The sequence below is a fragment of the Lampris incognitus genome, chromosome 9 (genome assembly GCF_029633865.1).
Source record: "Lampris incognitus isolate fLamInc1 chromosome 9, fLamInc1.hap2, whole genome shotgun sequence".
Taxonomy (NCBI): Eukaryota; Metazoa; Chordata; class Actinopteri; order Lampriformes; family Lampridae; genus Lampris; species Lampris incognitus.
The window spans coordinates 55,222,172-55,233,616 of record NC_079219.1 but is presented as its reverse complement, the minus strand read 5'-3'; the positions used below and the strand labels follow the sequence as shown (position 1 = coordinate 55,233,616).

Genomic DNA, 11,445 nt, shown 5'->3' with positions numbered 1-11,445 from the left:
TTGTTGGGAACTTTGTTCTTCCTAAAATTGCAGTCATAGACACAGTAAAAACTAGTAGATGGTCACCAATGTCATTTATTAAAAGCCCGCTCTCAGTGGGGCCGTCAATATATTGTGTATTAAGGTGGCGCAGTGTGGTGTGATTCTGCTAGGGCTACTCATTTTAGGATGTAAACCCAAACTATACATTGTGTTAATGAACTCTTCTGTCTTATTGTGCTTATTTGGATTCAACTGGTCTATATTGAAATCCCCACATATGAACATATTCTTTTGAACACGTGTCTTCTAGCCAGTCTTTAAATATTTCAACATTTGATGCCGGTAATCTGTTCATACAATTGACGAGTACGTCGTTATTTTTTTTCCCATCCAGACTTCAATTGTGATACATTCCAGCGCATCATCAACAGCCGTCGACATAACTTCTACCACCTTGTAACCGAGGCTGTTGCCCACATACAAAGCACCCCCCCCTCCTCTCCATTTTTGCTTCTCCTCTTCTTGTAAGACAATTTGTATCCGGCGAGCTCAAAGTTAACACCTTCCTCGGGGCTAGTCCATGTTTCAGATGTAACTACTGTGTTGAATGGATTCTTTGAAGTTACTTAGATATTCTTTAATGTTTTGGAAGTTGGCATATAGGCTTCTGCTGTTAATGTGGATAATTGAAATTTTATGAGCTGAGTTGACCATCATGTTAAACTGATCATCGGTGTAGTATAGACAGCTGTTAATGTTGTTGAAGGAATTATTTTCTGGGTCGATACCCTTTTCCATATCCTGTGATTTGTGTTGGGAATATCGGAACATCTTTAAGTCCCATGTTCTCTAATCCTTGCTGTTAGCTGATCATCAGTGTCTCCAGTCGGCGATGAAAGACTGCTGCCTGGTCTTGTCACGGTTGTGCATAATGTTTTACTCGGCATGTTTTATTGACTGGTGTGTTGAACGCTGCTGCGTTATTTAGTACTCACTGAAATTGTTTGCGTAATTGAAACGAGCAACGGTGTTTCTCTGTTTTGGGTTTATGCTGATCAGAACGTAGTACTCGTATTTGCTCCGTGTGCCACTGAAATCTTGATGAGTGACGTCTACCCTTACAAAAAAAAGGTACACTTGAAGTTTATTTTATTCAGTAAACTTAAGTAAGGTTCAAATACTAGTAGTATACTTGTAAGCACACTTAAGTATAATATGTTTAGTATATGTCTGATAAGCACTAAACAAGTAAACTGAAAGTATACTCACTGATTTTTAGTTTAAAATAAGTTATGCTAATAGCACATTTGAATAAACTACTTTTTTGTAAGGGTACCCTTGGGATGTAAGTATACTGATTACCATGGAAACCACCAAAAATGATTAAGTCAGATGCAATTGCAGTATCGCGCTGGAAAGAACGAGCAAGGAAATTACACCAACAACTATTCTGAGAGTTCACAATACAACTTGTGACAGGAACTGACACTATGTAGTGTAACCGCAATGTCGTGAAACCCCACCGTTGTGTGAGTCTGAGTGTGTGTTTGAGTGTGTGTGTGTGTGTGAGTGTGTGAGTGTGTGTGTGTGTGTGCATTTCAATTATTGCTTGCTGAGGTAAATGTCTTACCTTGCACGGCAGCTGGACTCCGAGATCACGAGATGTGTAATAAACTATGTTTGCGTCAGGGTAACATAGTTCACCTCACCCCCCCCCCCCAAAAAAAGACGTCACCCCACGTGTCTTGAGTAATTAAATCAAAGCGAGTTGCATAACCACTGTGTATGCTGTGTGTTCATAAGGGTGGGGATACCTGCAGGCCAGGTTAGAGTAAAGGTGTCACTTTTAGCCCCTTTTCCACTACGTGCTACCGGCTCAGCTCGACTCGCCCTTTTTTCGTTTTCCACTACTGGAAAGTCCCGGCATTTTGGTAGCTGTGACCGCTTTCCTGCTACCGCCTTCGTCGAGGGTTCAAAAGATAAAAAACGGAGCGGGTACCAAAATCATTGCGGACCTCCGATTGGTCAGAGAAACGCGTCACTGCGTCAGTTGGCGTCACACGTCATCGATGTGCGCATTGCGTCACTTTGCGTCACGCGTCATCAATGTGCGCACGGCATATCGTTTTAAATACCGGAGCGGAGTTATCTTAAGTGCATTTTGAAATTGAAGAAACAAAAAAAAAAAAACGGAGAGCCGAAAATCTAGTAGGTACCGTTACGGTGGCGGAAAACGGCACAGAAGCGAGTGGAGCGGAGTTGCGTTGAGCCGGTACCGCGTGGTGGAAACGGGGCATTGGTCCGGATGAACCGGCCCAACTTCCCCCACGTGAGCTGACGGACCTCGGCAGAATGCGTAAATAGCCGTGATGCAAAACAGGCACAGCAGATGCTCGCAGACCTCAAACAAATCCCCCTGCGTGATGAAAGTGTGAGCAATAGTACTTTTTTCCTTGAGGAAGGGTACGGAGATACTGGAACCGGTTATTTTCTTGCCCGGTGCGGGATTCGATACGGGGTGTACTGCACCACAAGGCGACATCACTAACCGCTCGGCTGAAGGGTCAGACCCGTTAGCTAGGGGACTAACGTGTCTTATTAGTAGTTCACACTACATTGTAGCGAACGGGGAAGACGGTCGCTGGGCTGATGACGGCTTTGCGCTGGGGGGGGGGGGTGCAAGGGGTTATGGGACTGCTAAACCTCCGTGCTGACGTATGCGTTTAAGTGATGTGTTCATGTTCTGATTAGTGTTGCCGGGATGTTTGACTCGGACTGGGTAGACGACCATTTTACTGACTGACTGACTGCAGGACCATGACTATTTATAAGATCGACGATGACCTATCGGGAAGCCATTGTACGAGGGGGGGGGGCCAGAATAAAAAAGCACTTCTGGGGTCGTGCGGTGTGCGCGGGACGCAGGAATTGCCATTCTTAAACGCATCCTTGACTCTCCATTCCTGAGAGCTGCGGATAAGGAATCTATCTCTCCACGCCGGAGGGTCCTCGGGACTGGACCCATTTCCTCCCTGGAAGTCAAAATAATCACTGATTTTGGCTCCTCTCGTGATTGTTTTTCCTTGGCTGCTCTCTGACTGGTCTTCCTCTTTCGGCCTCTGGATGGTTCTGACTGTTTCTTCTCTGGGGTCGAATAAGCAGGAGAGTTCCCTCTCTTAAAATCGGACCCCTCTGACTCCCTAACGTTGGGGGGGGGGGGCCCTCAGGCTTCCAAAACTGTGATTTGAACGTTCATTGTTTGTCAGCCCTTTAGTTCCCCCGCTGCCGGTGCTGCCCCCAGTACTGCCACCGACTCCGCCCATGAAGCGAGCCTCCAGCAGCTCCTGTCTCCGGTGGTCCAGGCTGTGCAGCTCCTCCATGGTACCATCCGGAGCCTTCATCGCCGGCGTGAAATGTTGCTGAAAAGACAGTCAGTACGTGAAGAGCTGGGACCAAAGATGGCGTCCCCTCCAAACTTCCACTACTTTGGACAGTCATCACGGTACTTTTTTTGTGTGTGTAGGTGCTGCAAGTACACACGGCTAACGGGTTTTTTTTTCATTGACTGGGAAATTAGGTGATTGACGCTTTATGAAGGTTTCTTTCACAACTGCTGCCCCATGTCCAATTTAAAATGTGTAATTTATCCTTTTTTGGGCACAAACCTCTCCACACCTCAGCAGAGCGTCTTGACTCCAGGAGCGGAACTTCGAGTCCCAGGTCTTCAAGGAGGACTGCCAGCGGCTGGGGGTGAAGAAGACGAGGACGGCACTGCTCCATCCTCAAAGTGACGGGCTGGTGGAGCGGTTCAATCGTACTCTGGCCACTCAACTTGCTAACCTCACCAGCCAACATCAGCAGGACTGGGACCGCCATCTGTCCTTGGTCCTACCGGACTGCTGTTTAGGAGTCCAGCCAGTGCACGTCCTCTGCCCTCATGTTTGGGCAGAATACAACTTGATTGATTGATTGAACTCCGGACATCAGTGGGCTTGGTGTTTGGGACCCCACCTGAGCCTGAGATGGACTACCTCTTGAGACTGAGGAATCGCCTGCAAATGGTCCACGACTACACCCACCAACTCCAGGGTATGGCAGAAGCGGGCATATGACACCCGCTGCCTTGGGCAGGACTTTGTGCGAGGGGACAAGGTATGGGTGTATTGTCCTGTTTGCAAAAAGGGATTTCCCCCAAGCTTCGCAGCCACTGGCAGGGGCTCGTCGAGGTCATGGACCGGCTGTCTGAAGTGGTGTACCGGGTGCGCATGCCCGGCCAGGGGCACATGGTGGTGCTGCACCAGGACAGACTCTCGCCATACTGCCCCCTTGCTCCTCCTGTTGTTGGGGCCAGGGGTGACAGTAGCACCCCATGCGCCGACCAGTGTGCTTCTCCTCCAGTTGCGCTTCCTGTGAGTCCTAAGCAGCCTGTTCACCAGCGACAGCCCCCTGGACATTTGAGAGACTGTCTTGGGTGATGGGGTCATCGAGGACAACTGACCCCTCAGGTGGGGCTATGTAGTGAATGGGGAAGACAGTCACTGGACTGATGACGGCTATGCGCTGGGGTAGCGCGAGGGATTATGGGACTGTTAAAACGTCCATCCATCCATTCATCCATTATCCAAACCACTTATCCTGCTCTCAGGGTCGTGGGGATGCTGGAGCCTATCCCAGCAGTCATTGGGCGGCAGGCGAGGAGACACCCCGGACAGGCCGCCAGACCATCACAGGGCCGACACACATTCACACCTAGGGACAATTTAGTACAGCCGATTCACCTGACCTGCATGTCTTTGGACTGTGGGGGTAAACCGGAGCACCTGGAGGAAACCCACGCAGACACGGGGAGAACATGCAAACTCCACACAGAGGACGACCCCCAAGGTTGGACTACCCCGGGGCTCGAACCCAGGACCTTCTTGCTGTGAGGCGACTGCGCTAACTTATGTGTTTAAATGATATGTTCATGTTCTGATTAGTGTTGTTCGGATGCTCGACTCGGACTGGGTAGACGACCATTTTACTGACAGTAGGACCAGGACCGTTATTTTTGTAAGTTCGATGATGATCTCTTTGCGGGAAGCCATTGTTCGGCAACTATAGAGGAGGGGCAGAATAAAGGAGCACTCCTGGGGTCGTGCGGTGTGCGGGACACAACAGCGGCGAATAAGAGATCTCTATTTCTCCATTCTGCCACATCAGCTCGCCACAATACTACTATACAGGAAAAAAAGTTGAAAATAGGGGTGGACACACACACACACACACACACACACACACACTAGTAATTCTGTTATTTGCAGACATCTTCTGTGGAATATTTTCGTCTTTGTTACGGTCCAGAAATACGAGGGAAACTTCCTGTACGATAGAACACGTCTGCGTTAAAGCCCTGTCTGTGTAAATACTGGGGAGGAAATATTATAAAGAGAGGAGACCATCCGGCCCATCACTAGAAAGTGTTTTCAACCTGAACTCGGTGATCGTCCCAACTTCAGCCCCTCTGCCTGTTCTCCACCACGGAGGGCAGCAGCGCCCTCTAGCGCCTCGTCACCTCGCAGACGTTCCACATCCTGGACACAGGCTGCAGAGAGCAGAGCGTCTTGAATTCACCTAAAACTGAAAATCTTGCTCTTCTTTGACAGTTCAAATCAAGTAAAATTGTTGAGTTACTTTCCCCCTCATCATGTCCACAAACAACTTCAGCTCTGAAAATAGGGAACTATTCTTTAGTTGGCCCAGCCTGTATCACCGGACACAACCTGGACAAACACACAGTATGAAAAGACCGCATTTATTTTGGCAATGTAGATCTCCCAAAACATCCAGTATCGCTAACACTTAAGACTTATTAAACAAAATTCTTCATAAAGCCATTGGTAGCATTTATGTCACTTTTTTTTTTACTCTGTAATGATTGTTAAAATGAAAATAGCAAAGTAGAATATTTTACTATGAACTAACTCAAAGGAAAAGCACTGTGATTATTTTATACTCAAGTACTGTAACGAGAGTAGTTGTAATTCATTACTTTCCACCTCTGTTTATTATTATATCCACTAAAAGCGAACGTGACTACTCGCACATATAAACGCTTGTGTGTGCGCGTTTCATTTTCACTTAGGATCTATGTTGTTTGGGTTTGAGAGCATGTAATGTGGGTTGTTTGCCTTCTGTTCAGTGACTACAACCGGAGCATCTTCTACCAGTGTTTCATGAATTATATAGCAGAGGAATTATTGTAGAACAGAAATACATGGCACGAGAAGTACCTTTTGTGCATGTTACACAGTTCATGCTTTTGCATGTAAGCATTCGCATCAGATCACCTGCCTACATTTACTCTTTATTTAGACTCCAACTGAATACATTTGCACAAATGCAATATTCTTGATGAAAGACCATTTAGTGAGCACCTGACGGGCAAAGATGTCTCTGGAAACAGTAGGGTATGGTCCCCGCCAACTGTTAGGGTTCGCTGTATTGGCCACATCAATATTTTTGTGGATTACACAAACAATATAACATTATACATCTACACCATGGGCATTGTCAGGATTGATAATCCTCGCTAAACACTCATCACATGGATTTTGCTCCTTACCAAGTTGTGCTTTTCTCACACTGTGGCCTACCTCATTAAGGCTAGCTGAAGTAGCTGCACATAGCCGGACGGAGGAGAAGCTTTGTCGACTAGCCTGGTTCTCAGAAAGGCCCCAAACCCCGTGTAACTGCTGTGCATTACTCACAGAGAAAGTGGAGGAGGCCACATACTGACAACTGCGGAATGTCTTGTAAAGAAAGAAAAGTGTCTAAAATGTACAGATTGTGAAACTCAGTTTATCATTAAAATATTGGACATATGTTAAAGAGAGAAAAAAAATGAGGGAAATTATACATACTCGCGTTTGTTTAGGGCCCGAGCACCGAGGAGAAACGGTTTTTCAGGGTGTCGTTTCGGTTAGTCGCCTTCCCGAACAGCAGGTGGCGGTACTGCAACTAAGGAGACGCAGAAGAAACAGAAGAGGAAGAAGCAGGAAAAGAAGAACGATGAGAAAGCGCAAGTCCTGCGGACAGTGGAGTTACCAAACTTCTACGCTGTTCAGTAGTTAAAAGAATCAAGCTTTCATAGTTGGAGGCGGTATTTGTGAACTTTCCCCCAACACATTTACAACAAATGGCAACTCAGATTCCGACAAACGTTTCGAGCGTTAAAGCAGGTTGTGTGACGGCGGCCGGGAGAACACAGCTAGCGGCCGCTAGCTCAGCTGCGCTGCGGCTCAAGAAACGTCCCGGTAGCCCGGCAACGAGCTGCCTCTCACAGCAAACCAGCGGCAACAGCAGCAAAAAGAAGAAGGGCCAGTTCCCAGCAAACACAACACAAACCCAGGTAGCACACATGCACATAGCAAACACAACACAAACCCAGGTAGCACATCTGCACATAGCAAACGCAACACAAACACAGGTAGCACATAGCGAACACAACACAAACCCAGGTAGCACAGCTGCACATAGCGAACACAACACAAACACAGGTAGCACATCTGCACATAGCAAACAACACAAACACAGGTAGCACACGTACATAGTAAACACAGGTAGCACATCTGCACAAAGCGAACACAACACAAACACAGGTAGCACATAGCAAATACAACACAAAACACAGGTAGCACACATGCACATAGCAAACACAACACAAACACAGGTAGCACATCTGCACAAAGCAAACACAACACAAACACAGGTAGCACGTCTGCACAAAGCGAACACAACACAAACAGGTAGCACATCTGCACAAAGCGAACACAACACAAACACAGGTAGCACACCTGCACATAGCAAACACAACACAAACCCAGGTAGCACATCTGCACAAAGCAAACACAACACAAACACAGGTAGCACATCTGCACATGGTCAAGATTTCCATGCAGCTTTCCATGAGAATGTGAAGGTGGCTTTGGTAACTGCGGGGTTGCGGGTTCGATACTTGTTTCCTCCTGACCAAAATGTCAAGGTGTCCCTGAGCAACACACCAAACCCTCAGCTGTTGCCGATGAGCTGGTTGTTACCTCACATGGTTGACGCCGCCATCAGTTTGTGTGTGCGTGGGAAATATGTGAGGCGTTCATTGTAAAGTGCTTTGGGGGTGAGGGTCGGGGGAGCGCTGTATAAATGCAGTAACCGAAGTCCACCTTAATTTACTGCTAGGGATACATATTCTACAGGGGATACAAAATTTGGCACTACAGGCTTCAATATGGCTTTAGGTCTGACCACATTACTGAGTATCGACACACTTTGTGCAAGCACAGTGCCATATATATTGAGAGCTACATGGAGAATATTGCTGGTCAATTTTAATCAGTTCTTCTTCCATATATTGTTGGCATTGAAAACTTACACAAGCTTTGTGCGTGTCAGACAAAAAAAAAAGTGATTGTTTTTTGAGAAGTGTGGAGTAATTTTCTCTCACATTTCCTCAGGTGGTGGCAGTTGAGGCAGTGGCTGAGATGAAGCCAGTGGGAACAGCAGACAACGCCCCAGCCATGCCAGACACCACTTCTAAGCCCCCGCCCTTCAAAGATCCCAGTTTTATGGTGAGTGTGTCTGCATGCGTGAGTGGCACATTGTCATCATCAGCCCCTGCTGTCAGCTGAAGGCTGTCCACAACTGAGTGCTATTTGCTTAAACTTTGAACCTTTCTCTTCCTCGGTCAATCGCTGTAGCATTCTGGGATTGGCGGCGCAGCGGCAGGCAAAAAGAACCGGACCTGGAAGAATCTCAAACAGATTCTGGCTTTGGAGCGGACTTTACCCTGGAAGGTCGATGATCCCAACTGTGAGTTTTTGTGTGTCTTGCTTTTCTTGACTTTTTGTTTGTCTTGCTTGGGGCCGGTTGGGTTTTTCCAGTACATTTCATAGGTTTGGGTATTTTTGTGTTAAAATCAGTGATCGATTTGTCAAATGTTGTTGTTTTATTGGCAAAGAAAGTCAGCTGACAGGCAAAGTATTTTAATTACAGTGACCAAAATAAAAAATGCTCAAGTCACTATTGAATAAGACCATTATATATGATATATATTATATTGAATAGACCAGTCAGGGAAGTAGGTCAACATGCAAACTACTGTTACCAGACACTTGTCATGATGGGCTCACTGTGACCCCCCCTTTCACATGTACTTAAATTTGTTTGCTTGTATATAAATACATAAAAAAGTACATTTCATTGTAACACTGTCACCTTCCAAATTAACAAATAACACATTTTACTTATTTCTATTTGAAACAATCTCACTGGTTTGTGTTATTATTAATGTCTGAGTGTGAAGTGATGCCAGGCCGACAAAAATGATTCAGCCTTATATAATGCTACATCCTTACGGTGTAATTCCCCTCTGTGTTCATAGACTACAACATTGATGCGCCTCCCTCCTTGAAGCCTGCCAAGAAATACTCTGATATCTCTGGACTTCCTGTGAGTAACTATATCGAACAAGCACACTTTGTACAACAAACACCCTTACCCACTGATTTAAAGAGGAAAAAAAAACATTAGGAAAGTTAACCTTGAGCTGGAACGTTTATCATTTCTTGCTAAATACACAAACTTAAACACATCCTGTGTCTCTCTCCAGGCAAACTACACCGACCCCAAGACCAAGCTACGCTTCGCCTCCTCTCAGGAGTTCTCCTACATCCGCTTCCTCTCGTCTGATGTCGTCACTGGCTACCTCGCACTCCGAAAGGCTACCTGCATCGTCCCTTGATACGCCAGTGAGGCCTTATAAACTGTTACGGCCTCACCGTGCCAAACGCACACTTCATTCAGTGCTGGAAGCCCTCATACCTGGCAGAGAGACACAGGAGGCAGAGACGGAGAGACAATAAGCTGTGTAAACAGAAAAGGTATGCTGCAGGAGCCCGCAGGCTGGCCACCACAACGCGGCTGCACTGATGGAAAATGGACCACCGTACCAGGCAAAACTTGACTGAAAAGTGGTCTCAAAGATAAGCAAATGAATTTAGTATTTTTTGGTATCTCAGCCCCGATTGAGATTTTCTATTACTATGAATTTATTCAAATAAATGGATTGCATATATATATATATATATATATATATATATATAGTGCTTTTCCAGCTGCAACAGCCACTCACAGCCGAAGAAGGTTGAATCAGCTCATCCGGACGCAGCGTTTATTGACAGATGTGTTTCATCATCATCTAAGTGACCTCTTCAGTCTCACCTGACTGCAGCTACCCCCACCCTTATAAACAACACAGCTGCATAACGACCGAAAACAGTGATCAGCTTCATATGCAAACATGGACGTGACCATTAACTAGAGTTACAACGGCCACGTGTGCTATTCACAGGGGATCTGGGAATGTTTGCAATCACTGCATTGTAAGATGGCGACAGATGTACTCTTAGCCCCCCCGCCCCCTTCGGATCAGGGAAGCTGGATCCCTCTTCACATGGATGGCCTCTTTGACTCCCCCGGATTTTCTCCCCTGGATTATTGAGCATGCATACAGACATTTTCACGTACTGCTGAAGCATTGGGGAACTTTCAGGATGTTCTGTTCAAGTTAAAGTGTGAATAAATTGAGGGTCTAAGGATAGTGCCGTCTATTTATCTACCTGTTTTTGTTTTATAGTTTGCAAAGCACATCAGATTATACAATGAATATCCATTATATAAAACACAGCAATCATTTTCCCCCCGTTCTCCCCCTTATCTACCCGTTTGTCCCCGTGTAAAGCCTCGAGACATAACTGGTCAAATAAACTTCCCCGTGCTAGGAAGCCGCTCAGTGGCCTGACTTCGCTCTCCAAAGGGATAAAATACACATTTATTAATGGAGATCTCAGTTTTATGCCCTCTGAATCCAAATCAACCAATTATCCTTGCACAATGCAGCCACACCTGTGGGATGATGGGAGAATTTCTTCCCATTCAGTTTAAAATGAGCACCGCGCGAATGTCACTCAAAAGTTGGTATTCACAGGCCCCAGCGAGAATTGAACTCGCGACCCCTGGTTTACAAGACCAGTGCTCTAACCACTGAGCTATGAGGCCGATCCCGTACGGGACCAGGTGAACACCGTATATGAATTCCGCCCTACAACAGCCACACCTTGGCTACACATAGTTGTTGAGCGTCGCACACGTTAACGCTGACGTGACTGACGACACGCCCGGATTGATGACACGGCGGCCTAGAAGGCCTCTCAGACCTCTGGTCTCTGTGTGGGTTGACTCCCCAAATGTGCCCCACACGGCCTCACATCCCTCATGTCTGACAAACTGACGGCATGTAAGACGATGGATGTCTAAGGCATGGATGTTTGTATCCTGGCTCATGGCAGATGTGTACTGTCAGGACTTCCCCAGGAGAACCTGACTCGCCACCTCGCAGCCACAGCACTGACAAGACGAGCAGACACG

The 11,445-nt window shown here is 46.6% G+C and overlaps 1 protein-coding gene and 1 non-coding gene across 2 annotated transcripts; one reads left to right on the top strand and one right to left on the bottom strand.

The window, feature by feature from the left end:
* The first annotated feature begins 7,024 nt into the window (after window positions 1–7,024).
* Window positions 7,025–10,043, top strand: ino80c (INO80 complex subunit C). The gene is made up of 5 exons (XM_056286842.1): window positions 7,025–7,372; window positions 8,475–8,588; window positions 8,718–8,829; window positions 9,401–9,468; window positions 9,629–10,043. Exons 1-5 carry the CDS (start codon window positions 7,160–7,162, stop codon window positions 9,758–9,760), a joined length of 639 nt encoding a protein of 212 aa, XP_056142817.1. The 5' UTR covers window positions 7,025–7,159; the 3' UTR covers window positions 9,761–10,043.
* Window positions 10,044–11,003: 960 nt separating this feature from the next.
* Window positions 11,004–11,076, bottom strand: trnat-ugu (transfer RNA threonine (anticodon UGU)). Its single transcript has one exon. It is a non-coding gene; the product is annotated as a tRNA-Thr (tRNA).
* Between the last annotated feature and the right edge of the window lie 369 nt (window positions 11,077–11,445).

Excerpts from the sequence above, each read along its gene's own strand:
- ino80c (XM_056286842.1), top strand. The coding sequence starts at position 7,160 with ATGGCAACTCAGATTCCGACAAACGTTTCGAGCGTTAAAGCAGGTTGT. Across the intron at positions 7,373-8,474 it reads CAAACACAACACAAACCCAG|GTGGTGGCAGTTGAGGCAGT; the intron begins GTAGCACACATG and ends ACATTTCCTCAG. Across the intron at positions 9,469-9,628 it reads CTGATATCTCTGGACTTCCT|GCAAACTACACCGACCCCAA; the intron begins GTGAGTAACTAT and ends GTCTCTCTCCAG.